The sequence below is a fragment of the Crassostrea angulata genome, chromosome 4 (assembly GCF_025612915.1).
Source record: "Crassostrea angulata isolate pt1a10 chromosome 4, ASM2561291v2, whole genome shotgun sequence".
NCBI classification, from domain to species: Eukaryota; Metazoa; Mollusca; class Bivalvia; order Ostreida; family Ostreidae; genus Magallana; species Magallana angulata.
The window spans coordinates 45287562-45315271 of NC_069114.1; the positions used below are offsets into that span (position 1 = coordinate 45287562).

Sequence of the window (27710 nt, forward strand, 5' to 3'; positions counted from 1 at the left end):
TTTAACTACGAGCTCAATGTTTAGAATCTTTTTAGTCTATAAATGATCAGATGTTTTATCAGACAGTGAACATGCCATCTGTACTATTTATTAGTCATAAAATATCATAATCTTGTCATCTGGATTCTTTTTAATCTCTGATGACCGATGAATGGAAGTGAATACTTCTTTTCAAATCTACAGAATTTAATTAGTGTGTTCAATGTGTGATCCAAAACATAGCATGCTTAAAAATAGAGAGTTTAACAATAAACCCGCACCAGAGTAACTGCTTACACTTTGGTATTTCAACAACGTGTGAGATGATGTCAGTAAGCCATATTTGAATTTTAACTGATAAGTCATTATTGTGAATTAATCAAAAAACTACTTTCATTTTCGAAAAACGAGCCCGAAAATAGCAAAAATGAGAGTAAAGAGGATGACCCGCTTTGGCAGATCTGTCATATTGTAAATTTTGAATGTACCGGGTGGCAGTAAATACAAAATTTACAAGTTGTAAATTTTGTATTTACTGTCACCCGGTAAATTCAAAATTTACAATATGACAGATCCAAGTCAGGGTGCTATAAAAAATATTGAATGGTTATGTAAAGGACTAATATGTTTATTGATAGCTTATTTAGAGTATACACAGAAGTTAAGATTTGAACAAAGTTGAATAATTAAAATGAGCAAATTCGTTTGTTGAATGTGCGATTTCGGTTTTGATGGATAGCACGATCTCTAGTGAGGGAATATGATAGAACTTTCCAGAACGGGGTAACCAAGAACGCGGGTTAACTAATTTACGTCATGGCGAAGTCGTCATGCATCGCGTAAAGCATACTTGCCAACCTCCAACAAGTGAAAATCTGGTCATGACCAGATTTGGAAAGTAAAAAATCTGGTCATAGCGCGTAACGACATTCACGACATATTTATCATGCATTTCATAGGTTTATACAATAGAACAATGTGTTAAAACTTATGTGTAATACTTTATTGGAAAGAAGCATTTTAACTAACAGTTGCTGATTTTGAACTTTGTAAAGTGATCTGACAAAGAAAATGGTAGGTTGTGTTCAGCTAAAAAAATGCAAAAAGAGTTTCTGCTTCATTAACCTTGCTTTTGAACTCTGTAAATGATGGCATGAAAGTTTAAGTGACTTAGAAGACTTTTGTGTATTAAAAGGCATTTTATACATGACTTAGCGTATTTGAATGTTTAGTCAGATCATTTTGGGCACAAAATCCAATATTCAAATGGGTGTTACATAGAACACAAAAAGCCTCGTTTTGTACTCGATTACTTAGTTTTACCTATGGAAATTCATTTTCCCAGATATGTTGAAAGGTACAAAAATATCGGGGTTGTTTTTTTTTTGTTGGTTTTGATTCCGCTGGCCCCGATGTAGACCTTTTCTTATTGGAAGCCATCACACTTAATGATTTAAACCTTTCGTTAGTCAAAACAACTCACAATAATAATTAACACTAAATGTGTCTGTTATAGCCATCGGCATTGTTTACGTAAATCCAAGCTCAGCTTGGGTTCATAACTGGAAGTCAAACGCGCAACGTAATTTACGAACCAAATCCGGAAATCGGGGGATTTTCGGGTTGTTCGACAAAAATCGGGTGAAAAGCATGACCCGCCGGGTCATAAAAAATAATCGGGTGAAGGGTCGAAAAATCGGGTGTGACCCAACGAAATCGGGTTAGTTGGCAAGTATGGCGTAAAGAGATTTTAGTTTTGATAGAAAAACCTTTTACAGAACGGGGGTTCTGCTCCCAGGTTTTCCATATGTTCCACGCGACATATCAAAAACTGGCCATTGGGAGCGAGCGGATTGGAGTTCCAATTTTAATAAGATTGAGATCAAATAAATGCAATAATATATGCATTACTTAATACAATAGATGCAAGGGGGGGGGGGGCAAATATAATATAAATAACGTTCATTCAAAGGGTACTCGATCTTTGACACTTGTTGTATATACATGTATACAACATGCTAAATTATCATGCCTTTTAAGTTAAGGTCGATCCTAGACACAATACTTTTATATTGTATTTTCTACGATTGTGGCAACTTCTAAATGGACCGTTTACATGATTTTTGCATAATTTTTGTCATTTATTAGCTTAAATAAATGACCATTCCAATTCCTCAAACAATGTGTTGTGTTGTAACGTGTCAAACGGAGCACCACCCTGATAACGTGCATTCAGGCAGAGTACTGGGTCTTGTTACGTTAGTGGTGCAAGCACCTCCAGAAAAAGTAACATTTCTAAAAACTACAGTACTCGAAACAACTTCCTCTTTCACTAACCTCGGCAAGGACTTCGCTTGCACCAAAACTTGGAATGTTTTAGTTCCTCAGTTGTGGATCTAAACAACCTTATTCAATGAAAAAAAAAAACTTCTAGTGGTATCAAATGAGTGTTTTCTTTGTCCTTATCAGGAAAAAGGCATGTGTTAGTTATATGACAGCTGGCTGTACTTTAAAATTAAAATTACATTAAAAATTTAATTTATCACATACTTCCCATACGTCATTTCCTTCTCGTTTCCTTTAACCATACAGATGGTGTTCCCAGCATGCATTGTTATCTTTAAGAAGAGTATTCCATAGTTCGAATAAAAATTACCGTTATTATTACATTTTAATATTTAAGGAATACTAGTTTATCTATTTGACAAGATAAACATTATACAAATGAGTTTTACAGGACAACCCTACCAGGATAGCATTCTTATTTTAAGATGTTAGTCTTTATTGCCTTTTTTAAAAAGTGTCTCCAGTCTTTTGACACTGGTTTGATAATTTATTTGCTATTATTTAACCTTGAAACACTTATACCAGTACCCTTTCGAGAATAATTTACCAATTTACTTTAAATTTATAAATCTAAATATTATCTGTTTCCCTATTTAATGTGATATCCTTTCAGCTTTATAGAAAACAACCCTATGTTTATTTTTATCCAAATTCAATACTTTGCTTATAAGTCTGTAGTGCAGTGAAAATTTGGTTTGTCTTAATTAAAAAGTGTTTGTCTGGAAGACATCACCAACCGTGGACAGCAGATATCATACATGTAAAACATATTTGAGTTGGCATCCAGAAATATTTATCTGTTATCCTTGACATAGAACATTTATATTCAACGGCAGATCTTACGAAGCCATCAATGACAGCATCCACATGTAGTGACATAGTGAAGAACGACCCCTGTGCTGTATTTACCTTTCCCAGGTATTTCCATGAAAGTAACTGGCACTATTGCCCTCTCTCTATTTTATTCTTAACTAGAAGAAACCCCGCGCAAGCGCGTGATTTAACACTTTACACATAAATATGATACAATGCTTAATAATTTAAACCATATTTTGATGGCCATTATTGTCACTCTGTCCGGTTTTTTTTCTAATTGCTATTTCGACTTTTTCTTTAGAATTTAATTAAAAACCAATTGCATGGCTGGATATTTTGTTTGAGGGGTAGGCAGAAATTAAAAATGTAAACTGAAGTGGATAATATACATGTACATGGCCTTAATCCTGTCTTTAGCTGACTGAAATAAAATAAACTTTTTTAATTTTAAATCAAACCTGTGGGTGTGTAGTGCACCTCTAATTCAATTTGGTTCTTAAGATCAAATTCTAATATAATTTGTATTACTATGATTGTTTTGTATTTATTTTGTAATTCTTTTTTATTGGGGGGGGGGGGGGTCGGGTCATCCCCATTAAAGTCCATCGTTTACGAATACATCTTTTATCCATATAAGCGTAGAACACAATATGCTCATTATTTAAAAAGTAATGTCTAAGATTTACAACCAATCTGGCACGATAATTTATTGTAAGTTAATTTGTTGTTTAAAATATACATGAACACATTCATTCCTACATATATAAACCCATCACCTCATTCATTCATACCGACAGACAAACATAGTATTAAGTTGGTAACCGTTGCCATGGTAATCGAGGCTAAAGATTGAAAAAAAGCAAAACTTACCTAATTGAAGCCATATTAGAAGGTTTTGCCCACTAATGTTAACTATCAAAGACATAAAACAGCCTTTTCCCTATTTTCAATTCTTTAATTATATCATAAAATTGATGGAGAAACCAATACTTTTAAAATGTTACCATGGAAACCGTTACAAATATTTGAAATCAGTTTTTTGCGGTTTTTTAATAGCCTTAAATGGGAAACTGTTAAACTTTTACATCCATATCAACGTCCATGTAATATATATTTTTTTATGAAGCAAAAAGAAAAAAGAAAAAAAACCTGAGAAATTGAAAATGATTTTGATATGCTTTAATTCCTGATTTAAGAAATTTTTTGCTATTGTTTTAGTTGGAACTTGTAAAAATATATCTTAATTCTTATTGTATACCACAAAAAGCTTTGTTATGCAACGGTGAAGTGTTGTTGCTATGAAATTTAAGTTGCGTAAAAAATCACACAGAAATTCTTACTTTTTGAAAAGTCCATAGCAACGGCAGTTATTATTTTTTTTTTTTTTTTTTTTTTTAGAAAATTTCAGATTTTTTCTAGTGTCATTAAAGTTAAGGACATACTTTATTTTTCTCACCAGTTGATTTTATATATTTATTCATTATAAGTGAATAATATCCATTCAACGATGCCTAAAGATATTATAATTTTCATTATTTTTAAGCTTGTTAACATAGCAACGGTTCTCAATTTTCATATATTTATTCTTCATTGCACAATCATAATAGTGTTTAATGAAAAATCCAAGATTTGCACTTTTTATTCAAATTAAATAAAGAAAACAGATTTTAAAATTTTCCGAGCAGTTTAATCTAAATACATTGCAAAAACATGCCATGGTTATACAATGGCGGGGCAAAATCTCATTCTTTAGTTCTTAAGCATTTAAAACAGACTGAATAAAAAATCTATTAGAATGGATTACTTGGCATACTATTCTCTTTTGAGAAGTGGACAGGCATAGCCTACATCCACTTCTCTTCGCAAGCCCTCATATTTTGATTCTGGAAAACGTGTAAATGTCGGAACCAAAGACGGTTTACACTTCGACCCATGTTTCGACTCCAGTTTCCCTGAATTTTCGTAACATACCTATTATTTCTACATTTTAAACATAAATGCATCCATATATTACAAACAAAACACCACTAACCCGCTGTCAAATCATTTTCTCAACTTCTACATTCCGGTTTTAAATTATGAGATCATTCGCTATAGGTGGTTTAAAAAGTAGAAAATTTAGAGTCGGGAAAAACGGAAAATATTGTTTCGATTGTAGACTTTTGATTAAAGGTATTTTTCTTAAAATTTACAGAGCTATATAAAAAGGTTTTACAATTTAAGACAAATTAACAAAATGCATACGATAAATTAAGTAACTTTGTCACATAAAACTCTTTATTTTAATCTTTCTTGTATGCTATATTAATCAATGTTCGTTTTATTGTTAAAAACAGATGTAGACAAATTTTTTCACCAAAAGAGATGGTTAAGAAGGGACGAAATACCACTTTGTAATTATTTTGCTCAGTATTTGTTTGTACATTGTAAGATTAAGTTGAATCAGAAAAATTTCAGTTACGTTTTCGACATTATTGTCATAAATAGGTTTCCAATTTTATCCGAAACATAAACATTTAATCTGCGATGACCTAGATAAACAATGTGATACACAAAATTTAAACCCGGGATGTAGAAGTTGCGAAAATGATTTGACAGCGGGTTAGTGTTGATTTTTTTGTGATATATGGATGCAATAATGTTTAAAATGTAGAAATAGTAGGTCTGTTACGAAAATTCAGGGAAACTGGATTCGAAATATGAGTCGAAGCGTAAACCGTCTTTGGTTCCGACATTTACACGTTTTCCAGAATCAAAATATGAGGGCTTGCGAAGAGAGGTGGATGTAGGCTATGCCTGTCCACTTCTCAAAAGAGAATACTTGGCATACCTGTAGTTATAAATATATATTGTTTAGACTATATTTTCAATTGTAACTATTATTTTAATAGACTATCACTTTAAGGCACTAAAGCCACTAAGTGGGATGTTTAATGTGCATTAAAATCAATAAAATCATCAAAAATATAGAGAAAATATGAAAATATATTTGAGGCCAAAAATATTCGGAGAGGCCAAATTTCAGGCCAAGCCAATTTTTAGGCCAAAGGTGAGGCCAGACCATCTTTGAGGCCAACGGGGCCAGGCCAGGTTTTAGAGTATACCCTATGCCTTCCTATTATCTCTCACCAGAGGCTTCATTGTGTTGCAATCGCAACAACTCGGCCATTTCCGCTGGCGAAAAAAGTTATTTTTCGCCAGCGGAAATGGCCAAGTAGTTACGATTGCATTGCGTTGGAGCAAAGCGTATTACGCCCTCTGGTGAGAGATTGATGCCTTCCATGTTTTGTACTGACATGTCGGTTAAAATAAGCATTTTTTTTTCGTGTTCTATCAAATTTTGCATTTGCTGTTCTTCGGTTACAAGAACAATTGGCGACTGAAAGGTTAAAGCCCCAGTTTTTTCTCCCATGGGAGAATTTTTTTTATCAGGGTCTGCTGTCAACAAAAGGTTACAATCCAGTCTGATTTATGACTCTGCAGTGATGCGTAAAAACTGAATGAAATAACAAGAACACGTGTAGAAGGTGTGTTGAAATTTATTCCCACTTCTGTCCAAGGTAAGGAACACTGTGTGGGTTTGGATACCTTGATTTTACTAACTTTAAATCACACTCGGGCATTTCTTGGCGTTGGTGGTATACAATATTTGGTCTTCCTTCTCCAAGTCTTTTTTTCCTCAAATATTTAATATTGCTCTACGTCCCAGCCTCCAAGATTACTAATGCACTCCCAGAGTCTGTAAAGTCCTTTCCGTACACTAGGATTATAATTTGATGGCCCTTGTCCTTCTCCTAACCAGGGGGAGTTCTCATTTGTTGTTGCCACACATGGACTAAGGAAGCAGTAAGGACAGACTGTATTCTCTCCTGAGGAACTGGTTGAAGGTTCTTCTGTTCTGTTTGTCTCTCCATATGATGAGGAGCAAAACTGTTCAGGCTGTCTTACATATACTTTCTACCTTTTGTCTTTCTTTTTCCTAAAAGCAATGAACAAAATTAAATAAATGAACTGAATATACTATAAAGCATTCATTTGAAGTTTTTGTCACATAATTGAGTTTTTAAAAAATTATATTTAGAACTATTGGAAAGAGATTAGAAATAGATCACACATACCATCAATAATCTGATAAGTCAATTCCCATTTATTGTCTTCAAATAGTTTTTCAATAGCTTCTTTCTGCTCTTTTGTCACGGAGAGGGTCTCGGCCATAGTTTTTCAAAATTTCAGTGGGATGAGTAAATCATGAAACCTGATACTCCATATATATATATATATATATATATATATATATATATATATATATATATATATATATATATATATATATATATATATATATATATATATATATATAGTCAAGTCGACATTTATATACAAACAAAAATCCTCTAAAGTATGCTTTCTGCCGTGACAGACATTATAATGAAAGTTTTCACAACAGTATTTTAGCCTATATGGATAAAAGAGTTCATTTCCAAATACAAATGTAAAATCTTAGAATTGGACTAGCGATACTTGACTGGAACGAAAACGTCAACAGAACTGCATAGTCAGTGAAAAATGTGGTATGTGCTAGCAATCCAAGACGCAGATCTGCAGTGCGAATATTGAAACCAAAAAACACGTGTTGTGGGCAAAATTCAGCTGATATGCAGAACACCCTTGTCCGAGGTAAGAGAAGCGAGACCTACCGTGGGTTTCCGACGATGCAAAACCTTCAAGATATTGAAGATGTGGAATATAGTTCAGTCTCGGACTCTGAAAGTGATTATGATGACTGAATATTATTTAAATGTGGTTTATTCGCTTTGATAAATATTTTCTGCTGTTAATTAATTGTATTAATTAATTTGAGTATTAATTAATTTGAGAAATTTTACATGAAAAAGTTAGCAATTGGGGTTTACTATATTTTCTTGTCAATATTACACAGTGATATGCCAGCAGTGCTGTGCTGAGGGCTCTGTATCTCAGCTGCTCTATATACAGATGAACCTAATGCATGGTGACAGATTCTAGTAACAAACCAATTAAATTGCAGTGTATGTCATACAGTGGCTGCATTAAATTCCCCCGAACTTGGGGTTAAATGTAAAATAGGGTACTAGTTATATAGCAGACGATTGTTGTGAAGCAGAGCCTTACGGTTGTTCACACGGCGGCGTGTGTGACGAACACTAAGATATCAGTACACGTGTACTGTGCACTGGTTTATGTTTTGGATTATCTCAAAGATGAATAAATGGAGAGGTACTAGTAAATTAATAAAACAATTAAACCATGACAATTTTTGAGAAAGGTAAAAAGGTGAGAATCATATGAAATTATTCGTCATAAGTAAAAACCATGGTCGTAGGTAAAAGGTAAATGGTTCACAATTCATTCACAAAAGAGTCGTCATTGAGACTAGGTGGTGCACTTGTTTTAGATGATTTCTTAAGAGTTTGCAATGTTAAACAAATATTTCAACACCTGTTAGGGGGCAAAGAATTGTGGTAGATGTTTTATAATTCCTTAGTGACACCTTAGACCAGGTGCACAACGTCGCAAAAGTCACTCGGTACTCAAAAAAAGACACTATTTAATGATAATTTACATCTTTCCTTATCACTTGCGTGTAAATGTGTACACATGTCTGATGAAACAAATTCATCCAGAAAAAATTCCACCTGGATACTACCTGTTAGAGACCTTTGTAAGGGCGTGTAGAAATTCAATCCACCTTTTTGTGCTGTCTACTAGCAACCAACAACGCAGTATTATTGAGATTGTAATCAGCCTCAACTTCACTGGGTTACTGGGACAAGAACGCAATCAATAGTCAACGACTCTCACGACAGTTCAATGTCAAGGCCTAAGAAAAAAATGCGTATTTAGGGTAACTTTGATGAAAAATTAGGTTAGGTAGGTAGGGATTTTCTTTTGATTTTATCATTTTTTTTGGGGGGGGGGGGGGCATGAGGACACCAAATACAAGTTTGAAATCCTAAGAATGTTTGTTTGTGTCATATTTAATAACGAGTTTTTCATGGAAATAATATGAAAATCACAATCAGATAAAAAACAGACATCATCTGGGCACTTTTTTAGGTTAGGTAGGGCTACCCTAAACACACAATATTTTTTAAGGCCTGCCCTTTAGTTGACGATGTAAAAATCTTATTAAGTACATATTGTTTTTTTTTTAAATTTGTTTTAATTGATCAATTGTGTCTCGAAATAACAATTAAGTTTTCAGGACAAATACAAGATAGTATACATGAACATGTAATACAAATAGACATAGAAACTTTTGAAATACATGTACCAGCTAGAATTATATAGATATCTGTATCGTCTGTGGAGTGCGACCCCATGTTTTTTTATGACATACATCTATAAATACATTTCACAAGATACCACTTGATCTAGTGGACTGACTTCAATGAATTCCCCACCACTTCCATCTTCGCTATCCATGGGGAATGGGGAGCGGAGTGGACCGAAAACCCTTGGCCAGCAAAGATACACCACTGATGACAGGATGTATTTCTACAGCTTTTCAAAGCAGGGGAAGAGGTGATACTAACGCAAAAATATATTGACCATGAATAAAGCAAAAATGGCTCGATTTGCTACATTTTAGGGGGAGGGGGAGAACGGGCTTGCTAGGGAATGTTTGCTTTAAAGTACATTCTCAATGTCGAAGTGCAATGTTGAAACCAATTATTTTCTCGTTTCTACGTTTAAACGTTCAACATTTCAATGCAAATTAAATTTGTTGTTTAACATCGTTTCTTCAAATTGCAAATACGACAAGAAATTTGATTTTTAAACAGCAAATCCAAAAGGATGTGTATAACTTGCATCCGATTAGTTCTAATTACGTCATAATTCTACTGCTCACTTCGCCTTTAATTCACTTAAAGGGACTTGGATACGATTTCAGCTCAAAATTTTTAAATTTTTTTCTCTCAATTTTTATGTCTAAAATTGTTAATATAGATGTTTTCAATGCTTTGACAAAATTTAAAAAACAAATATCGAGTTACAAGCGAGTTACAGAGGTTAGAATTCTTTTTTTTTGTAAACAAAGCTCGAGTCCTGTTAATGTTTACATATTTGTTGTATTGGAATAATGTTTCAATCTAATGTTGCCGTTTTATGTGATGAAATTATTTATTAACCCATTGAATCAGTATATCTTGTTTGCACAAGTTATTTTGATGTAGAAATGGCAATTTCTTTACTTCACACTATATTAACCAAATATAAGACTCAAGCTTTGTTTACATAACAACGACTTCTTTTCTCTGTATTTCGCTTGTAACACGACTTCTAACATTCAAATTTTGATGAATCATTCAAAATACTAAAGTAAACTATTTTATACAGAGAAATCAGAAATAAATCATCGGAAATCGTGTCTAGGTCCCTTTAAGTTTTATTTATTTGTTTAACTTTAAATATTTACATTTGCAAATATGTTTCCTTATATATTAGACCCTATAGAATAGCGAGCACGTTAAATTCTCACAATCTGCATGAACTTTTTCATGACGTCACAATAATCATAGCACGAGTATCAATGTGTACCTAAGTTATACTCGTATAACCTGGGTTGGAGCAATTTACGCTCTTTTTTAATCCCCTTCGTGAATGTTTAAGTTTGGCAGGGGGTGAAAGGGTTCCGAGACATATTTCCGGTAATATCCGGGGGAGGCTTCGGACCACCCCGACCCCTCTGAACCGCTCAAGACCAAAAAGGATGACTCTCACTAGTTTCATAGTGAAATAACACAAATGGTTAAGCTTTCTGGGTTAATATGGTTTCATATGAAACTTTTGGACCTGCATTTATATAATACTAATGATAAAGCAGGCAAGACCTTGAACCCATTACATAATATGTCTGGCGGTCATGACCGGTCGTTGACCCGGCTAGTCATCAGAAACATTTATGTCGTGATCACATCGTACTCCTTTGATTCGATTGCCATTATACAGTTTCAAACACTAATAAGTTGACATAATGTCTCAGGAACTCTGTGTAAAAAAAATCATGACTTACAGCTACGATGAAATTGTCATTTTGCATGCGTCAAGTTTCCTACCTGATTCATACCAATTACGCCCACGATCTTTTAAGATTAGTGAAACTCATCTAGCCGGGGCATTGCTTCATGGGAGCAAAAGTCCACAATCGTATGTTGACTGAATAAAAACAAATTTGCGTTTATATAATATCATAGCAAAGCTCATTTCTTTTAATCAAGAAGATGCAGATTTTTGAGGCTGACAACTATTTACGAAATCAAAATATTGAGAGTATTGATTTGCGACCGATAATAGGACGATATGGAACTCGTGACCACTCATTTCTTGTCAGGTGCCTCCCTCTCCGCATCATATAGACCCACAAAATTCAATTTAACATCTACCGTTTAGATCTGTACAACTTCTAAACAATATTATTTGTCCAAACATTTTTTATCTTCAGCTTCAGATTTTTATTCATTAAATATAAATCCATTCGTTAGTTACAATTTAAAAAGCAAGATTTATTGTGATTATAAAATTAGATTCACAAAATAAATTGAATGAATTCATTAAGTGATGCATATACTTTGTTTGTTCGGGAATTTTTATTTTTTTTTTTGGGGGGGGGGGGGGGGGGAGGGGGCTAATAGTAAGATCAAAGACACCAGAATGGCCATGGTTTCAGATATGATTACATGCACAATGCTGAACGGCGTGTATTATATAATTCTGTGTTGACTGACAACAAAAAATTCCTGAAAGGGTACACGATAATCATGTCCTATGAGTAATAGAAGTTCCGGTGATTTAGAAGAAAGGTGTGTTTGTTGACGGAGGGGATTATCCCCAGCAAAGTCCAGGTGAACTCTCTGTTCGCATGGACTTATAATACATGTTTATCAAGTTTATGCACATATATACTAGTGCCATTGAGAGGTTATTAGGTCACTGTGTGAAAAACAAACGTGTAGTCGATATATGGATCGTTTAAAAATAACGTAGGGTCGAATGGAATGTGACTTTATATCGGTCTCCCGAAAATAGAACGACATGGCTCTATTTAAGATGAACCCGGCAAAAAAGAAGTCGTACTTAAATGTTTATATTGAGTCGATCTTTAGTTAGTAGTTTACCTTCACCGCGATGAGCGAGCACGTGTTGGATTTTGACAGAATGTTATACAATGTGTATGTGCAGGCGCTGCTTGTCAGTGTTGTACTATACTGGTTTTTACCGTGGCTCATCAAGTCTTTGTGGTATATTTACATCACGTATGGCTGTGATTCAGAAGGCACCACTAAGCCTTTACCCCCGGGCACATTGGGATATCCAATTATTGGGGAAACAGTCGAATTTGTACGGAAGGTAAGATTGATAAGAGACATTAAGAGACACTGCAGGGGTATAAACTATTCTCTTTTGAGATGTGGACAGGCATAGCCTACATCCGGATGTTTAGACCGTCTACTTCTCAAAAGAGAATAGGTTATAGGCCACTTGCCCATGGACAAAGCGTAATTATATACCCCTGCATTGGCTTACTATGATTAAATGAAAGACGGTTCTAGAATACGGACACTGCGTTCGATAGCAGGGGTAGGATGGGTTTTAAAAAAATATTCTGCTTATATTTTGTGTATGTGTGGGTTTTGGTTTTTATTTTTTGGGGTTTTTTTTGGGGGGGGGGGGGTTCGAGGGCGAGTAACGAAAATCTGCCATAGGCGTTGTCATTATGACCTATCGCAATTAAAAACCTGAATAATTTAATTCTGGTTGTAACGCGCTTTCTGATTGGCTAAAAAATTATTTTATGTCGTATAAAGAATGTTGCCTACGTCATAGAAAGACTAACGTCAAAAACGTATCAATACGCCTGACGTTACGTTTCAATTTTGTACAATTTTACGTCATTTTAAAGGTCAAATGACCGTTTTTATCAATAATGAAGAGTAAAAAAATAAATTATAAGCAATGAATTCAATATTTATTAGTTTTATACGATATAAAACAGTTTACGCTTTTTTATAAACCTCTTCGCGGTTTATAAAGCGTAAACTGCCCCAAACCATTTTGTATCGTATAAAAGAAACAAATATTGAATTCATTTCCTAAATATATTATATAAATAGCGCCTGTTTGGGAGGGTAACAGTTGAAATTGATACCCCGAGAAAACCATTGTCAGCCGACGCGAAGCGGAGGCTGACAATGGTTTTCAAGGCTTGTCAGATTCAAATGTGGCCGGGATACGGACACAGGGGAGTTTGGGAAGCTTCAACAGATTGCTTGAAATAGCAAAATTTGTAATAAAAATTTTTAATTTTCATATTAAAGTCCAAACGTTTTTACAACGTGACATTTGGTGGTTGTTAAAATAGTCCGTAGGCAATTTTAAAGCAATATGAGCTGTATTACTTAGAATTTTATTTTGCTACAAAAACCTGCTGGTATGATAAGTCTGCATACAGCTTAAACTTTTATGATAGATAAGACTTTAAAAAACATTATTTTTTGTCAGAAGAAGGATTTCTCTTCTCAGGAATATAAGGAATATACATGTATAGCAGATCAATTTTTGTACAGGACGACAATAATTCAATTTTGCTTCAATTAAGGGTTCTCAACGGCTTTTCCCACAAAAATATGGCAAACAGAAATTTAAAAACCATGATATTTTTCGTCATTTTAGTAGAAAATAAGATTTTCCTAAAAAAAATAATTTTCAACATGAAAATTGCAGACTCCTCTGGCTGGATATTGCTTGATCGTTGTAGAAATTTAATTTATATTTAAAATAGAATTTATTTTCTTCATTTTGATAAGTCTTCAGCACATGAACTAGTTTTTTCATATTATTTTTAAAAGTATGATACATGTATATCATATGTCCCATATTATATTTGATTATCTACTTGGAACATATCGGAGTTTCTTGACGTCGTAAGAATTTATTAAGGGAAACAGGACTTGCATTGCATGCATTATGTATATATACACAAAGTACTGATACTGTACCAGTTATCGGCTATACGATCGGCTAAACAAACCGTTTTGGCATTTTGCATATCCGTATTTTTTTCGGATATCTGTCAAGAACACAACAAAGAAATGTAAATTTTCCTGATAACATTTGAAGATACGTGATAAAAGACTAAATTATTTTTTTATTTTTACTGAGAACATCAATGAAAAAAGGAATAAATATAATATTTTACGTTTATTTCACGTACAGCAGATAATTGGTGCAGTGCTTCAGTACAATACATGTACTACGAACTATGGCTGTTCTTAAGGCATTAGAAAACGTGCTTCACTGGTTAGAATATTAAGATATAAAAGGGAGACCATTCAAATTGTGCCAGAAACAATCTCATTTTGAAGTCAAATTGTATCTGAAAGAACTTTAGCCGGTAACTAGTCCAATACCAGTACTCTCTTGGATCAAAAACAATTAATTTTAGATATCACTATGAACGCTTTCTATAACCTGATCCGCTCCACAGGAACTAGTGACGGTGAAAGAAGTCATTCCGTGGTCACACAAGACGTCCTTAAAATATAAACAAGGGGTCACTCCTCGATAAGTCCTTCCCTTTATCCTTTGTACAACATTTAACTGTGTCCAAGTCAGTGACCCCTGGATTACAAATACCCCGGTGGTATTTACCCTTGCCCATCATAAAGTAAACGTATTTTGTTTTATTTATTTATTTATTTATTTTTATTTTGGTATTTTTTGGGGGTATCCAATTCAGGCTTTCGGCGAATTACATTGTAAACTAATGCATTACCATTTCTTTGTGAAAAGTATATAATGGGTTTAAAAAAGTAAAGCTAAATAAAGAGCTTTTGCAAATATTCAATACAGTATGAGAAACACACTTTAACACGTCTACAGGTTTAGTTCACTATCAGGTTCTAATTTAATAACTTATGAAAGATTGCTGTTGCACTTCATGATCATCAAAGTTTCAAACGTTTCATCCTTAAACTGGATCTTGCTGTCGGTTTTTTTTTTAATTTTTCAAGCTATTCCAAATAAGCGTTCAACTGGAGAGAGCTGGGACTGTGATACTGGGACTGTGATACTGTTTGGAAATCTTAGCTAAAGTAGGATAAAAATGTTCGTTGTTTTATTTTATTCAATTGTGTTGTTACAGTTAGTAAGTGATATTAACAAGTTTAAGAATGGATTTAAATAATTTTTTCAATACAGCTGAAATACTGTTATCTCAAGAATTATTTCTTTCTTCTCTAAAATAATTTTAATCGAGTAAAAATGAATTTGTATAAATAAGCATAATAATGCAAAGTACATGCAATAATGCAAAGTCCTTATGTTGATATACTCAGGAAAAGATCTGAGAGATCCTCTATTAGTAGAATAAGATTAAGTGCACATAAACTTGCAATAGAAAGTGGTAGATATAATGCCACAATTAGGAATGAAAGATATTGTAATGCTTGTAAAACTGGTGCAATTGAAGATGAAACTCATTTTCTTTTTCAATGTAAAGCCTATTCTCATCTAAGGAACAGCTATTTTAGTAATTGTTATAAGATAAGTAAAATAAATATTGCCAATAACTTGGACAAAGAAAGATACATTTTACATGTATGTTTAAATAGTGAAATACATACTATTTTAAATATTACTGTTAAACTCATTAATGACTGCTTTGAACACAGATGTCAATTAGTCTAAGGAAATGTTAAACTGATCTATATAGATGAGTAAAAATATATATACTGTACATGCAACTATTATAAACATACAATGATGTTCTTATATATTCATTGGGCCTTTGCCAATTATTGTAATTGTGTTTGTGCCAATAAAATATTTGTATTTGTATTTGCAATGTTCTGTAACGCCAGCATTACACTATCGAAAATAATGTTTATCATAACCATTACTTATGAGGCCTAAAAAAAGTTGTGTGTTTTACCCGACCTAACCTACAAAAATGCCCCGATCCTACCATTTTTAGATGTCTGTTTTTATCCGATTGTGATTTTTATATTATTTCTATTAAAAACCCATTTTTAAATATGACACAAACAAACATTCTCAGGATTCATGCAGGAAAAAAATATAATAAATTTAAAAAAAAAAAACCTACCTACCTAACCTATTTTTTTTTATCAGTGTTACCCTAAACACACAATTTTTAGCCGGGCTCTGCTGAAAGCAGAGTCCTGGCTGTAGGCAGGCAAATCGTCAATGTTACTATAAATAGCACAACTTCAAAAGTAAACAAAAAACCAAACAGCATCGAAGTAAAAGCCTCCGCTATACCACATAGTTACAAAAAGAGCCACGTTTTGTCAAAAGTGTTGGTATTTTATTTCTTTTTTTTTTAATTTCGAGAGAATTGTCTGTCTTTTTTAGTTTTCTTATTAATGATGTGTTTTAAAAACAAGACTATTCATTTTGGACACACACAATGAGCATGAATTTCCATGAACTACTTTGCTGCGCGTTAAAGAAATGGGGATTAACGAGGCTGGGGGGTGGCTGCCATTTTAAAGCGTTTTTATCTCTAAACAAAAAAGATTTTCACTTTAATGTTCTATAGCTCAAACAATGTACTGAAATTGTCTTTTGAAAGAAATTGATATGATGGTATTGAAGCATTATTTAAAGAGTAAATTGATGGTGAACCAAGGTTTACAAGATGCAAAAAAATTATTTCAGCTGTTTTTCAGCATTTTCAAACTTTTCAAAGGTAGGTAACTTGTAAAACTTCAAATATTTTGTTCTTATATTTACCTTTTATTTTAATTTTTTTTAAATTTCACCATCGATTTTTTTTTAAATGCTCAATCTTTATTACACATGTATTGATAATTATTATGTTAAAATTTGGAAATAATCTTGTGGCTACTTTTTTTTTGTTTTACATATTTGCATTTGTATGACATACATATTTTTGGTAAAATTGTGATATTTTTCTTTATAACAAAAAATGTTAAGTTTTTCTTATTGTGAAAATTTTTTGTGATGTTATTGGTATGTTTTTTGCCTTTATTTATATTTCAAATATTTTTCATATATTTTTTTTTACATTACGTGCCATTTCTTCAGATCCATAAATGATAAAATTAACGATGATTGTGATGTGGTCTTCCATATTAAAATGTAAATTAAGATTATATGAAACATTTCTGCAAATTTGGTGAATTTTGGAGAAATTTTTTTGGACCCCCCAGCCTCCTTAAATAAAAATGCTTGTTGCAAAATTGAAGGCAGCAACTGTTGAACTTTTTTGTACTAGACAGACATTTTTTTGTTTATAGCCACTTACAAAATCTGGTCGCTCTCTGACGCTTTGTCGACATCAAAAGCATATGAGAGAAAGAGAGAGAGAGAGAGAGAGAGAGAGAGAGAGAGAGAGAGAGAGAGAGAGAGAGAGCGCGATTTTTTCAGTCTTGACTACACAATATGCATAAAGACACACCAAAAGAGCCCGGTTTTCAGTACTTCAGTATTTTGATTTTTATGGGCCTAATGCTAAAATGGTGATATTACACATTACTAGTATGACATAGAAAACATCTAATGCATTACCATTACATTTAGCATCACCCAAAGCCTGGTATCCATGTATACAATATATAAACTATGCTTGACTATGCTTGGCCAGGCCCCTATATATAACATAGAATTAATATTACGGATGCTAGGATGTCGGGTTCATCCTACAGTTTTTTTCTGTCTTTAATCGAAGAAAAGTTTAATTACTTTAAATGAATTATGATGTGAAAATTCAATGAATATATAATCTAACAGAATACAAGTGAGTTACGCCATTCTACATGTTAAAAGACATCCAGCCGCCTTAAGATAAGGGAGCGTGCACTGATTCGAATGCATGTATTTGTAACACGTCTGCTTCACTGTGGTTTGACATTTTCTTTCCTGTCTAGTCTCTAAACGGTAGCAGCTTTACACATTTTGAATATTGATTCTGCATTTGTCTTAAATCCCCCCCGTGTGATCATTTATTGTGTAATAGAAGTTTATATTTAAGCAATGAAATGCGTTCTCTGGTGATTTATGCGGTGTAGGAAGGTGGCGACATTGCAGAAAAATACAAAACAGGCTAACGCTGGTTGTGTCATTTTTTTTTCCTTCTTCATAAACTTCATAAACTTCATAACTTCATAAACCGCATGAATAATCAAACAAAGCATTTTATTGTTTATATGATAACATCTTCCCTTTAGCAAATTAATGAATTGATTGTAAAAAAAAAATTACTGTTAATGTACATCAGTATCTATACTACTATATGTAAATAATAGACTCGAATTTTCGGCCTTTAATACCGAGAAATCGGAAGTATACTGTCTTTCGTTTTATATATTTTAAACATCATTGATACTTGAAGATTACCAATTTGTTTTTATTTTTTCTCAGTTAAGCTTCGCCAATTAATAATCAACGAAAATTCCTCAAAAAATCCCGGAAATCACCTGGATTTTTTGGATTTTACAATCTTGCGCTTGTGGAATACATTCACCCTAACGGGATCTTTAGTTTATGTTTCCACAATATCAGATCTGCATGAATAAACTCAGAAATGATAATACAAATACGGGTAAATTTTCATTTGACTTTTGCTATATATTCTGTTCATATATATTAATGATTTCTTATGAGAGAAAGTATAAAATAACAAATATACATTTCAACTAAGTACTTACATTTGTCTTCGTGATGACAAAAATATTTGATTACATGCAAAAAAAGTTACATTATATTTGTTAGGAGAGTGAAGATAGAATATGTTTTATCGTAAAAATTAATGATGTCCTACGGACCCAGTTTTACAAAGAAAATACGTGTACGTTGGTGAAAAGGTGTTGAATTCTTCCATTCTCTGGATTAAATTTTTTAGTTGAAAGGTATTTGCAATCTCAAAAAGGTTTGTTGGGATGAATTTGACTGTTATTTTCAAGGCAACTTCATTAACTTTCTCAAAAATCGTTCCAGAGCGATTCTGCAATTTTCTGCTACATTACGGGTATAAGGGAGGCATTCTAACTGTGGTGAGGTCGGGTGAGGGCCTTTCCCGAGACACAGTTAGATTATTCAAACTAAGAAATGTGTAGTGAAATTAATAGCATTATTGTAGGCTTATAGCTTTGTTACGACCTAAATGTAGATAATAAGGTGTGTCGATGTACCTATTTCGTAAATGTCCGATATGCAATGTCAACCTGTGCACGCACGGGTCAAAGTCTAGTGTTTGCTAAAAGAAACAGCAAAATTGTCTCCTATTGGAATTTGAGTCTGACACCATCATGATTATTTCGTGCAGTCTGTGATTTTTCTTAGGTCGCTGTAGGTTACGACCTATCGATAAACGGTGCGTGTATATTAAAGCATTGAATCATTATTTTTTGAAAGATGTGGTCTCATAACTGCAACGGTGTGTGCCTACAAATTTAATAACGCCTAGCGCGTTATGAAAATTTGTTTGTACACACCGTTGCAGTTATGAGACCACGTGTTTAAAAAAATAATGATTCAATGCTTAATTATTTTTAAAAAATTCTGCCTTATTCAACAAGTAACGCGCAATTAACGGAAGAGCCACTGGAACAGTCGAATTATGCTGACAAAAATAGTCCACAGAGTTTTAAATCATTGTAAAACAATTTTACTTTTCATTCTGTAATCTGATGAAATTACTTTTGGTATACTAAAACAATAATCAACTGAAGTATTTAACTGTTAGAAAATATTCACAACAATGAAATATTAATCAGTGGAAGTATAATATCAGGTCGTAATCTGGTTTGAAGTCGCGAGGAGAGTCAGTCGTGTTCTCTGAGAAATAGTGAATGTATTCATAAGCACCAGATTTTGCGAATGGGTCTTTTGTGTTCTGCATAAATATCACTCAAATCAATCAATGCAATTTGGTAGGGGAAAAGAAAGTGAATGTAAATATTTCAGTCTGGCTGTTTCTATAGATCTAGAGCTATGAATTATCTATGAATTTCCGCATGTAATAGAGGGAATCAAACTCGGTAGATTTAAATATACATGTATACCAATGAAACCTAATAAATATGCGAAGGTTGCACAAAATGAACTTAATTTCGGGGGGGGGGGGGGTGTGTGTGTGTGAAAGAATTCATGCTGACATAGTATAATCCGCTTCCATGGATCTTGGACAACAACACTCATTGGAATATAAAATGTTAAAAGAAATGATAATTAGGGACCAAGATGTTTTTTTGGGCCAAGTAGTCGATTTTTAAAACCTGATACAAAAAGGGTCTTGTCATGTTTCAGTCTTTGGGGACATATCATTGCATGAAAGGATACTCAAGGATCAGCTGTGTTTCAGCAGGAAGCCTGTCTTGATTATAAAACCTTTCTTACATAACTTTTTTCAAGGCTACAACACTGGTATTTTCTATAGTTACGTAATCTTTGCAAAATATTGCATAACGATTGTTGAGACTTTTCAAAGCTTTTTTTTTTGTACTTCTAATCAATTCTTTTGTATTCAAACTAATAAATGCGACTTACTTTACCGGCACAGTGCCAGTAGTGTTTTGCTTAGAGAAAAAATGTGCAAACTTTCCCGCGATAAGATTTTAACGTATGCTATACATGCAATTTTTACAACTATAATAAGACTGAAATTTTTTTCCATTGTGTTAATCTTTGTCGACTAAAATAACTTACATCGTTCAATTTTTTTGTGTCAATCCTGTGATTACGTTGCCTGCTTTACTACCCACATTATATAGGTAGCTTATTTTTGGATTACTTCAGTTACCATCCACGCTGCTACTACTGTCTTTTTGTGTACGTTTCGCGAATATTTGATTTCCTACAGCATGCAGTTATTACGGGGATCCAATATCCCAATCCAGATCATCTTGCGCATTACCCACTTCTATTTATAGAATAGAATAGAATGGAATAGAAATGACATAAAACAATTACGATTTCATATAAACATGATGTATGGCAATATTAAACCAGTTAAATCTTTTGAAGCAAACCTAATAAGCAGTCCTAAAATGCAATGCAAATACAGTGAATTAATAATATATTGAAAATAGGCAATACTTCGAAAGCCCATTGAGCTCATTTTCGTAGGTAAAAAAAAATCGCGAATATACACGTAACTTTCGCGAATAAACGCGAAACCTTTACAATATGACGCTTAACTTTCGCGATTATACGCGTAAGTTTCCCGAATAAACGCGATAATTTCGCGAATGAACGCGTAGCTTTCGCTATATAACGCGTATTTTTCGCAAATTAACGCGTAATTTTCGCGAATAAACGCGAAACTTCTCTATAAATACTTTCAATTCATACAAGATCTCTTATGAAGTACAATGACTGAAAACAAATACATTTTATCTTTAAATAGATACTTATTATTCAGTAATATTATATTATCCGTTTTACATTGATATTTGAAAACAAAATTATTTTTATAAGTAGATATGAATTAATCTGATAAAACTTCATATAACTGTTAGATGTTCCAAGTAGATATGGAGGTAGAACATCATTTTTCATTTGTTTGCCGACCCTGTATTCGAACAAGCATTGTATTATAATTGTCTTTTTTATATACAATTACAATAAATTAAAACTTGGGAAATCTTTAAAATCTTAGTACTGATTGTCAAACGACATGTGTGATTAATGTAGAGGATGATTTTATGTTATCTTTTGAACAATAGTTTAAATAATGTATAGATTAAACTTATTTCAATTCACAGCTTGACTTATTTTTTGATGTAAAGCCGTCATACTAGACGTTAATTTTGTCGCGGCGATATAACATTTATAGCGTTTTGAACAATGATATCCTTTCAATCTTACAATAATTTTTAATGAAACTTTTAATTCGAAATGAAATTGTTATAATGCAAATATTAATGCCTCATTTTCTGTAATACAGCGCTGATGAGAATATGTAAAGCGCAGTGCATCATGTCGTTTGAAAATTAGCACAAAGATTTAAGATTTCCCACGTTTAATTTATATTAACTTGTATGAAAATTATTAGATTTATTCATATCTATATATAAAAAAAATGTTTCATTTAAAACTAAACTATGTTTATTTCAGTCATCGTTTTTCATAAAGGTTATTGTATAAAATGTCAATATTTAAATGAAAGATTCGCGTTTGTTCGCGAAAGTTTCGCGTTTATTCGCGAAAGTTACACGTTTATTTGCGAAAGTAACGCGTTTATTTGCGAAAGATTCGCGTTTTTTCACGAAAGTTTCGCTTTATATCGCGAAAGTTTCGCGTTTATTCTTGAATTTTTTTTAACTTACGAAAATGAGCTCAATGGGCTTTCGTATGAAACAAATGAAAACTACTTAACTATAAAAAATGTATAAAATACAAATGAAAATAAACAATACAAAGGAAATAGGCAATTAAAATGGAAAAGATCAAATGTTCCAACCTGTTTGTGAAGATAGGTCTCAATGTCCACATTTACCAAAAAAAAGACATGGAATTGATTATTTAGGACAAAGTGTAACAGGAGTTGAAAGTATTTTCATGCATGTATGAAATAAACTTCACATATAATTACGTTAGGCCTACTGTGTAACATCTGTTCCTCGGGATGAGCAATGTGATCCATGTGCGACTGAATACTATTAATAACATTTTTAAAATCTTTAAATCTTTTTTTTCAGAATGCAGACTTCTACACAGAGAGGCGCAAGAAGTATGGCGATGTGTACATGACACACACATTAGGGAGGCCCACCATAAGGGTATCCGGCGCACAGAACCTGCGCGTGATTCTGACAGGGGAGAATACCCTGGTTAGCACGAACTGGCCGTCGTCGGTGAAAAAGGTGCTCGGCGAGGGATCGCTAGCAATGGCGGAAGGCAACACGCATGCGTTCAGAAAGAAACTTATCATCAAAGCTTTCACCCATGAAGCTATGGAGAATTACATACCGTCCATACTGGACATTACACGTACCTATATTGATAAATGGCTGTCGACGAAAGAGATATCTGGCTACAATGAGTGCAAAGAACTGGCGTTTGCTCTAGCGGGAAAAATATTAATGGGGTCGGACTTTGATCAGGAATATGTCTCCTTTCTCTCCACTACGTTTGAAACAATGATACATAATATGTTCTCGCTTCCCCTGTTAATTCCAGGGCTGGGCCTGTGGAAAGTAAGTTGCATTGGTACTGCAATAACATACAACTTGTTTGCTTAGTAGTTAGTACATGTATTTTGTAGTACACGCAGCTTTTAGCAGAAAAGTAACACTAAATGGACAGTTTAATAAAATGGATGTGCGACTTTCATGGTGTGATTGTTAGAAGCGGTACTTTATTATTAAAGGCATTTTCAAAATACAATATGTGAATAGTTTAATCCGGGCTACACTTTGCAAAGCGTTACAAATCCCTAAACTGCAAAAAGAGCCTAGAGTATTTTTTCCCGTATAGATGACATTTACCTGTCTAAATTGGACTATGCTGAAAAATGCTTTACTCTTATTTGTCTAATTTAGGCAATGAAAGCAAGAGAAACCATACACGCGGAGATATCAAAGTGTATCGACAAGATAAATAAGGAGGGGAGTGAGCAGGCCTTTAGGAGCACCATCCACCACATCCTAGATCAGCAGGACTCCGGACAGTACGAGAGGCGCGAGCTGGTGGACGCCGTGCAGGAACTTTTCTTCACCGGACACGACACGAGCGCCAGTAGTATGGCCAGCATCCTCATGTTCCTAGGCAGGCAGCCGGAAGTCTTACAGCGCGTGCGCGAGGAATTGGATGTGGAGGGTCTTTTGGATTGCCCGGATGAAGAGTTGGACTTGTCACTGAATAAAATTGGTAAACTGAAGTATTTGTACTCTGTCGTACGAGAGGTGCTACGGGTGGCGTCACCAGTTGGAGCTGGGTATCGCAAGGCATTACGGACATTTGAAGTTGGGGTAAATTTAATTACAATATAATCTTTCTTATTTATTAAAATGATTGTGGTAGCTAATGTTAAAAGATCAATCGAGAATGTTTTATACAGGAAGAGACAGAGTACTGATAGTTGGCCAATATATGCAGTATGGCAATGGTGGTGGAGGGTTTGTCTACAGTTATACAGTTAGACGTTTTGCTGTTGTATCTGGCAGACCACAATTTTTACTCGAACGCCTCCTAGATATGGTTGATGGGTTTATTTAACCTTCAAATTAAGAACAGTACGATGCTTTAAATCATATTTAAGTTTGAGGACGGTTTGATGGATCGGTTTTAGACCTTCTCAAGCAACCTTAAGTTGTGACGAGGACTTGCGTTCGTTCGCTCATGCCTCGAAAGTCCGGAAAAGATTTTAGAACGGGGTCTTTTAGATACTAGTAGATAAAATGGGTTGTATAGAACACTTTAGCTTCATGTTATGTTTGTCTAAAAATAGAATGTCTAAATATGTTTGGAAATTTCAAAAGCGTGGCTGCTGTCATGTAAAAATCATGGCATGGACAAAAATCGGCGAGAATAAATGGATTTCCTTAGTAACGCCCTCCATACCCGTTGCGTTCTATGATTCTGCACAAACTGGGGGGGGGGGGGTCGATATTCACAGTAATTGTGTAACTTCTAGGGCAAATAAAAACAGTTAAGATGCTACTATATTCAATTAATTGGAATTAAACTAACCTTGATCTTTTTCCGATTTTAGTAAGGTTATTTGCATATGAATTATCGTACAAGGAAACCGTACCTCATTGTCAAAATTTTGATAAGGTTCATTCTGATACAAAAACTGAAAGCGAGTAATACATACCTACATGTAAATCCTGACCTTATACGGTGATACATGTACATTAGCCTACCTATTTCGAATTTCATTAAACAAACGGTTGATAAAATAAATAAATTAATGATAATTGGGGCTGAATTCTTTGTTTCTTTGAAAAAACAACGTCTTTAAACTGTTCATTTACTTTATAGCGGGCACTAAACGATTGTCCATCGTTCTAGAGCATACTGTAAAGGTCCTAGTGAAGTTCTTTGCCCACATCTGTTCACTTCTAGAAATGAATGAAAGACTGCTAAAGAGGAAGTAAAACAACGCTTAATCAATTATTGAATCACATTATTTTTTCAGGATTATCGGATTCCAAAAGGATGGACAGTGGCCGTAGGATTCCGGGACACGCACATGTCCTCCCCTGTATACAAGGACCCCGATGCCTTCGACCCCTCACGCTGGGATTCCCTTCCTAACCTAGAGAAACAAGAGGGGGACTGTAGCATAGACCGCATGAATTACACACCGTTTGGCGCGGGGGTCAGGTTTTGTGTCGGGAAAGAGTATGCGAAACTTATAATTAGGATATTTCTGATTGAACTAGCTCGAAAATGTGACTGGAAGTTGCTAAATCCTTATCCTAAAATTTTGTACATTCCCGTTCCAAGAGCAGAGGACAGGTTACCAATGACGATATGTAAACGTTGATGTCAGACGGGGAGACCAGAGAAAGCCCTGGTCAGCAGACAGATAACATTAAATAGAGGATCCGTGTTCGACACTGTTGACGATCATGTTCGATTTGCGAAACCGTTTCAAATAAACCGTTGAAATTCTGGGGAAGATCCGAGGCTTACAACTGGGAAAAGAGTAACAAGAATTTTTTAATATGTTCCGAGTGAATTGTGCAATTTTACGATCAATAGAATTGCGTCTTAAGCAATTAATTAAATTCGATGATTGTATGGCGATGACTGTCTTTAGATGACAATGAGAAGCGCAATGAAAGTTTTAATGTGTTCTTACGTTTATGACTGAAATGGCAACAGATTATTGTGACTGTTATCTATTACACTATATATTACAGGTGTATAACTGTATTATAGAATCGTAATTTTGTATCAAATCCCGGTGGTTCTTTTTACATTAGCCTCTATGAGGTAACTGTCTCTGGTCGTGTATAGAACGTCGGAGACGATAAATTGTGACTGTGATATATATTACATACGGGTATTTCGTGTTTACCGATCGTTAGGCATACGAGACGAACTACTATCACTATTTCGTGTATTATATATGTATATATTTATGTTACAGAGCGGAAAACCATTTTTGAAATATTTGGATAATGTTTATATTTGTTTGTCATGCAATATTATTTCCGGTGTCACTAATTTATTTGTATTTGAATAAAACTTATAATATGTTGTACCAGAAACGTTTTATCATGATCATTACACATTCATCACACCAAAAAAGTTTATGTGAAACATTGCGTGAACCAAGTACCCCTATAAATCCAAGATGGCGAGTGTCATCTTTTTAATGTACATTACATACATTTTATAACATGATGAAAAAAGGGTGGTTTTATTGTAATACACACAGAAACACTTACTTACTTCCTTATCCTCTTCGCACCTGGTGGCGCTTAAGGCTGTAACCTGGGACCTGGACCACAGTCTTTAGCGATTCTCTCCATTTCACCCCAGGTCTTTCCAGTGTTTTTTGAACTCGGTGGTCGGAGTTCTTCTCCATGTTTCCTCTGGCGTTTCCCGTCTGATGGAGTCTAATTTAACGCTACTTTTGAGATGTTATTTGGACATACATGTACAGTAAGATTAAGGGACCCCAATAACAGAAACACGTTATCTTTTTAATTATCTTTGTCTTCGGTAACAAATGATAAAGAACTTCACTATCCAACACCCAAACCCCTGTGTATCATTGATGTGAGACCACAGAGTCAGCAGACTGTTTAGTACAATCTCAATGTATAATGACCGAACTTATCTTCTTTGTTCTATGCATCTTGCACACGCTAGCTACATGCTAGCTATACGGCTATGTGACCATTTCGTAAGTATTAGGTCTTTTCTATGTAATTAACCAGCTGTACATGTGGATCGTCGTTTGTGTGAACTATCGAGTTTCGGGAGATTGAAGATACATAATACGTTCGATGCAAGTTTTTACTCGCATCATTCGTGATTTTTATTCAACATTTGTAATGTAATGCACATGCACCATTGTGATAATAAAAACCGGGCGCTACGTCGAATTTTATATACAAGTATGGGAAACAGATCCTAAAACCTAGGTACATGTAAAAGCAGAATTCGCATCTTCAGATACATGAACCTAGGAGAATATGTGTCTTCTTTTTTTTAATTTACTGGCGAGACAACATCCTTTTATTTCATAAGAAATCAATTATGTCATTGATAAGAACAATGTTATGTAACATGCATGCATTATCTTCGCCCTTGACACAGTTGGCCCTATTTTTCGTTCGCACAAAGTTGTCGTCCAATTTTACGAACCCTCTTGAAACTTGGTTTGTATATGAATATTTGAGTACAATTCAATAATGATATAGATATAATATATGATATAACATAAAAATATAATATAGAATGGACCATTACATAAAGAAAATAACCATCCATCAAATGCTTTCAAAAACAATAATCACGAATTTTATTCACTTACACATCAATTCTATAAAAATAGATGATAAAACTTTAAAAATATG

General features: G+C 33.9%; 1 protein-coding gene across 3 annotated transcripts; it reads left to right on the forward strand.

Moving 5' to 3' along the window:
• Positions 1-11966: 11966 nt before the first annotated feature.
• LOC128181414 (cytochrome P450 26A1-like) lies at positions 11967-26389 on the forward strand. 3 transcript variants are annotated; one of them, XM_052849813.1, is made up of 5 exons: positions 12409-12531; positions 15195-15288; positions 22869-23366; positions 23712-24140; positions 25313-26389. In XM_052849813.1, the coding sequence occupies exons 3-5, from the start codon at positions 22917-22919 to the stop codon at positions 25661-25663; spliced, it is 1230 nt and encodes a 409-aa protein (XP_052705773.1). In that variant the 5' UTR covers positions 12409-12531; positions 15195-15288; positions 22869-22916; the 3' UTR covers positions 25664-26389. The 3 variants fall into 3 exon arrangements, with proteins under 3 accessions (XP_052705772.1, XP_052705773.1, XP_052705774.1); XM_052849814.1 differs by having other exon boundaries at positions 15195-15275; XM_052849812.1 differs by lacking the exon at positions 15195-15288 and having other exon boundaries at positions 11967-12531.
• Positions 26390-27710: the final 1321 nt, after the last annotated feature.